This window comes from Planococcus citri, chromosome 1 (genome assembly GCF_950023065.1).
Source record: "Planococcus citri chromosome 1, ihPlaCitr1.1, whole genome shotgun sequence".
Taxonomy (NCBI): Eukaryota; Metazoa; Arthropoda; class Insecta; order Hemiptera; family Pseudococcidae; genus Planococcus; species Planococcus citri.
This window is the reverse complement of record NC_088677.1, coordinates 53,389,371-53,395,114: the sequence shown is the minus strand read 5'-3', so window position 1 is coordinate 53,395,114 and position 5,744 is coordinate 53,389,371. Positions and strand designations below refer to the sequence as shown.

General features: G+C 31.5%; 1 protein-coding gene across 3 annotated transcripts; it reads left to right on the top strand.

Annotated features, from left to right (window-relative positions):
• The first annotated feature begins 165 nt into the window (after nt 1-165).
• On the top strand, nt 166-5,564 carry Ctr1A (Copper transporter 1A). Of its 3 annotated transcripts, none has more exons than XM_065346173.1 (6): nt 166-333; nt 3,477-3,590; nt 3,729-3,868; nt 3,957-4,055; nt 4,184-4,213; nt 5,023-5,564. In XM_065346173.1, the coding sequence occupies exons 2-6, from the start codon at nt 3,486-3,488 to the stop codon at nt 5,222-5,224; spliced, it is 576 nt and encodes a 191-aa protein (XP_065202245.1). In that variant the 5' UTR covers nt 166-333; nt 3,477-3,485; the 3' UTR covers nt 5,225-5,564. The 3 variants fall into 3 exon arrangements, with proteins under 3 accessions (XP_065202245.1, XP_065202248.1, XP_065202247.1); XM_065346175.1 differs by lacking the exon at nt 166-333 and adding an exon at nt 3,328-3,358; XM_065346176.1 differs by lacking the exon at nt 4,184-4,213 and having other exon boundaries at nt 168-333.
• The last annotated feature ends 180 nt before the right edge of the window (nt 5,565-5,744 follow it).

Genomic DNA, 5,744 nt, shown 5'->3' with positions numbered 1-5,744 from the left:
AAAATTTTTTTCTTTTTAGTTTTTTTGTTGACTTCATATGTGAAGTATTTTTTTTTGTATCAAAATCAGTGTTGCTTTGACGCAAACGTTAGAGAACGCAGAGAAATTACTTGTGAAAATAAACAACACACTGAAAAAAATTCGAAAGTGATAGTGATAAAAAATCACTCGAGTCAATTCAATATCAGTCTGTTTCCATATTTTTTCTCGTATTTTATGAAATAAAATGTGTTAGATAAATTTAATCGTAATGAAAGAAATTTGAGCACATCTCGTTGCTTGTTCTTTCTTATAAATTATAGTCCTGATCGATATCGTCTTCTGTTCCTATTGGTAAGCCGAATTATTTTGTATTTTTATAATTAAAATTCATTTCAGCAAGTGCTTAGCACCGATACGATTATCTTTTCTCGTCTGATATATGGAGAGAACAATTGAATCGATAAATTTCATTGTTTTCCTTATCAGTTATTTGCATTTGTGGAAACAAAACACACGTAGGGTGTCACTTCTGCACTTTGAAAAAACACCACATTTTTTTCATTTTTTAAAAATCATTTACGGAATGGAAATGATAAATTATAACCTCGAGATTAATTTGTTCTCTGCACTTTCTTACCTACACTAACACTTTGCTAATTCGGAGACATTCATCTCAAGTTTTCAACGAGAAAAGAGAAACCTGAGTTTTCCGTTTTCCTTAGTACTGTATAGTTATTCAAGGTTCGGTGAAATTTTTCGCACGTTTACATCATCTGTTTTCAATCACAGGTGTAATAACTGCTGTCGGTAATAGCACAAATCATACTACGAACAACTGATTGTGTTCTGACCGTGAAATATTTATATATTTTTCGAGAATTTGTGTTTGATTTTTTTTTTCAAAATTGCATGTATATTATGAAGGAAATGTGATTTTTCAAAAATTGTAATACGAATTTAAATTTAAAAATTTTTTTGCCCCAATGCACCCATACTAAAAAATATCTCACTTCAAGTTGTAATCCAACACCTCCTGAAAAAATGTTCAGTACTGTTCAAATAAATGTACAAGTACCTATAATTACTCATTATTATTTTCGTATCGAACAGAAAATGACATTTCAATATTGGTGATTGGCATTTTGAACTGAACTGTCTATTAATTAGGGCACACCCCAATTGTTTTCTTGCAAACATTTAATTGCTCTACCATTAGTATTTTTTTCCTTCGACTAACTGTAAAAGTTGAACCATTTATTCGTTGATTATACTTTGGTACTTCGCTGTTTCGCGCTTTTATTAAATAGGGAACGAATAATGATAACCACTGAATAGAAAGTGACTGCAGTGAATTTAAAAAAGAATAAAAAACTTCTCGGCACGAACTACAGTACACACTCATTGAAACATTGATTGTCTGCTTACATTCTTTGCTCTTGCAAACTTCTTATTGCCTTCACTTTACGTGCGTTAGGTCATTGAGATAAGTTTTTTACCTGGTGGCTTCTACGAATTGTGTAGTATACCTAGGCCTACCTACCTTCTAATCGTTCATCAATTCTTAGAACATGGAGACGAAGTAATAAGTCTGAGGACATCTACCTACAGTACCAACATACATGCCTACTTACGCAATTTGTGTGTGTGTGGTTTTTTTTTTTTTTTTGAGAAAAAAAATCCGAATAAATTATATTTTAAAATTGGTCAACATAATCTTCGTCGACTTGAAAATTATATCGCGGTTATCTGATTACCATTATCTATGTGGTGCTTCCTTCATTTTCTTAGTAGATTTTCAATTTGTGGTTTTAAAGCAATACATAAACTTTTTGAAGAGACGAAATCGTGTGCACGATGTTAATCATCGTGTCTTTATTAAAACTCGAGCACGATAAAATAAAAACACTCGAATGATTAACTCATTCAGTTCAACATTACTTTGGTTTTTAAATATGTCCAAGGTCACTGATTAATTTCTGTGTTTTCAAGTGGATATTGTTCATTTGTATAGTCCCGAATCTATTAGTAAAATATGATGTTCATATGTATGTAATGTACCGATTCGTTAAAATATTGAAGAAAACGTCGTATCAGTTAACTTCATACGTCTTCCTCAGTAAAATTATTCATTATTATCTCAAATAGGTAACCTGGAATTCTTGTCGACTAATTCTCGCAAACCTATTCCGGAGATAACGTTAACGTTACAAATTACATTAATAATCATTCGTGGAAGACAAGAAGAGTATGAAAAATTCCAAGCAACTCGGCGTTAATTTACCTCATAATTAATGTAATTATATTTTGCGTTCTCATCAAAATTACGTAATTTTCAATCTAAAACGAATTTCTGTCGTTTATGTTGATCTACTTTCTCGAAAATAAGTGGATACCTTTATTGTATGTATTCTGCTTTGAAACATGTGGTAAAATTGAGTACATACATTGTATTTCATCAGCTTATTCGTATGTCTAGATGAAATTTTAAGCTAAGTAGGTAATCAAAATAATTCAAGTGGGCGCTTTCACCCATAAAAAATCGAATACCTCTTCAAACAAAAAATTCGCTGTTAGCTGAATTTTATTTTTTCACTTTCATTATATTTTTTTGCTGGAATCAAAATTGAATGTAAAATTGTCCAAGTTTGAGTAACCCTGATCAAAGTTGTTTCTTATATCATTTTAGGTCATACACGCCTCAAATAATGTAATACACTGTATGGTCAACGAATAAGAACTAGTTATAGGTACCTATATTGAATCATTAATCCATTAGGCCTATAAGTAACTTTTTATGATGAGATCTGCACGCTGCGACAATTACGTAATTTACAAAACGTAACAGTAAATTCTAAAAGATTCCAGAATTCCACGTTTCTTTGAGGAATTTGTTTACTCGAACAAAGTTTCGATAAAACTCCGTATATTATGAAACAAGTAGACCTACCTTACCTGCCATAAACATCGTATTGGTCGTTTTGTAAAATAATGCATTCTTTTTAAATTCTCTATACCTATTTGAAACAGATGTATTTCGTGCGAACTAAAACCTATGCTCGCTGAAAAAAAGTACAAATTTGTCTGTCGATTCGCTGTACCAATGTTTGTTGAATCTGTTTCTATAATACACGTCATTATGACGAATAAACTGAGAGATTAAACCTTCAATTGCAGAAAAAAATTATTTATGCAAAAATACCTGATCATCACTCGTTGTTTAGTATGATTGAATTAATGCAACGTATGCGTTTCATTAATTGTACCTATACGTTGAATGTGCTTGTAAATTGATTGACGTGTTGAGTTGACACTAGCACAATGAAATAACTTACTTATTGATAAGAATTTACTTCGAAGAAGTGGAGATTTTTTTCAAGTAACCTATAAGCACATTCTAATCAGTTTGTTAACTTTTATTAACTTACTTAATCGTCAGCAAGTTGTTTTTTTCAACGTGTAAGTAATTGTTGTTTCATTGGGAATTCATTTTACAGATTTGAAATATGAGCCACGATCACAGTAGTCACGATGGGAGTGCACCGATGGATGATCATATGGACCATATGGATCATGGATCGCACGCTGGACACGACATGATGTCACACATGGTGAATATTTATTCATACCTACCTACCTACCTAGCTAGCTAGCTAGCTAGCTACACCTAATCGTTTAAGGGCTGAAATGTGTAGTCTGAGTATTGAGATAGTTTTTATTATGATTGAACTCGTATTTATTTCGTTTAGATGAGTATGAGTTTTCATTTCGGTTGTGAAGAAACGGTATTGTTCAGTTTTTGGAAATTTTCCTCTTATGGTGGCCTTATTGGTTCTATGATCGGTATCTTCATTTTGGCTGTATTATACGAAGGATTAAAATATTACAGGTAAATTTACAAACACTACTGTTATACAGGAATCTATGAAAGACTATAATTATGATCGTTTGAATTAATTAATTGATTATAATTTCAGAGAACATTTGTTCTGGAGATCATACAGCTTACTTCAATACCGTTCGGTTCCTATTCCAGGAGATAAAACTCCTCTTCCTTCAGAAGCCAAAGTTTCTCAGTGAGTATATTAATAATTTACATCGTGTTTAATATTGTAGGGTTATTGTTTTTAAAACGTAATTGGTAGGTACTGATAAGTGTCTAGTGAAAGAAATTGTTTCGTAACATTTTCTATTTGGTTTGCAGTATTTGTCCAGATGTTACCCAAAGAAATGCGTAAGTTTTTATGTAGGCCTCAAAAGCTAAAAATGTATTTTTCAATGCGAAATAAGTTTTCTTATTTTTTGCATGCCAAAGCTTTATATCATTTTGCATTGAATAGAGTGAAAAATCCTTTTCTTTCTTTTTTAATTTTTTTATTAGGCAAAGTCTGCTGTATTTAGAACGTGTCAATTTCCCTCAATTTATCTTCCCTTTTTACTCTAACTTTCGCCTATTTTGCTTGGTTTACGATCCAAATTTTTGTAAACGTTCAGTATTATTTGAGCCTTGTATATAGTTTTTTTTTGTTCGTTCTTCTAATTGTGATTTATTTATATGTATTAACGCAACATTATCGTTATGTACAGTATGTACGCAGTGATACAACGATTCCGACGTACTTATCATGATAATCGATCGCGATTACCTGTTTACAAAAATATCAAATATCGCGATTGTTGGTGATTTTTCTTGAATTACAAACAAAAATTCTCTGTTTTCCCTGAGTAGTGAGAAAAAATGTATCAAAAAAATTTTCATATTGCCAACGCGAAAAATGCAAAAAAAAGTTTTGAGCTTTTGTTTTTTGGTTTACCTGTAATCCGATTATTCGTTTACATATGATAATCGCGGATTCAAACTTCGGGTTAATCCGGATCATTTGGATAATCATACAACACTAAGCATGACACTTATTAAAATCGTGATATCCTCAGATATCTGTACCGTTTCGATACGATAGGTATCGTTGCATCACTGTACATAAGTATACTTGCATTAATAAGAACACGAATACTGATTCATGCGTTTTTTATTTTTTTCAGACCATTAATGTTCAGTAAAAGTCACGGTTTTCAGACGTTACTGCATGTAATCCAAATAGTTATTAGTTACTTCCTTATGTTAATTTTCATGACGTATAATGTATGGTTAGGGTTAGCCGTAGCTCTAGGATCGACTACAGGATTTTTCCTATTTGGTTGGAAGAAATCAGTTGTTGTAGATGTGACAGAACATTGTCATTAGTTGACGGAATCGTTTAGAATAATTGAAATTACTCCCAACATCCCATTTTACCAATAATGAATACCTAATCATGATACAGGGTTGCAAGTCATCACCGTTGGTATGTTGCAGGCTCAACAGAATAGTTTCATACGTAATTATTTATCTAATATTAAACGTGCATACTTGTTGAATAATGGAAAACGTTTTTTAATCGTCTGCGCTCGCAGAATCATTTGTATTCTCTTTTTTTAAAAGTCGTATTTGTATTGAAATATTTGCCTAAATGTTAACTTCGTATTATAACTATTTTAATTTGTACAGAATAAATCTGACGATAGATTTTTGGTCATTGTTACAATATAGTGAGTTTCATTTGAGATACAAATATTTGCTTTACATCTTGATATGAGAAAATCTGGCGCGAATGAGAGAATTTGATCTTTAGTACGGTCTGGGTTCAGTAAATATTAAATACCTAGGTATAGAATGAATCTTAAATCTGTAGGCAACCTAGGTATACAAAAAAAGAAAAAAAGTG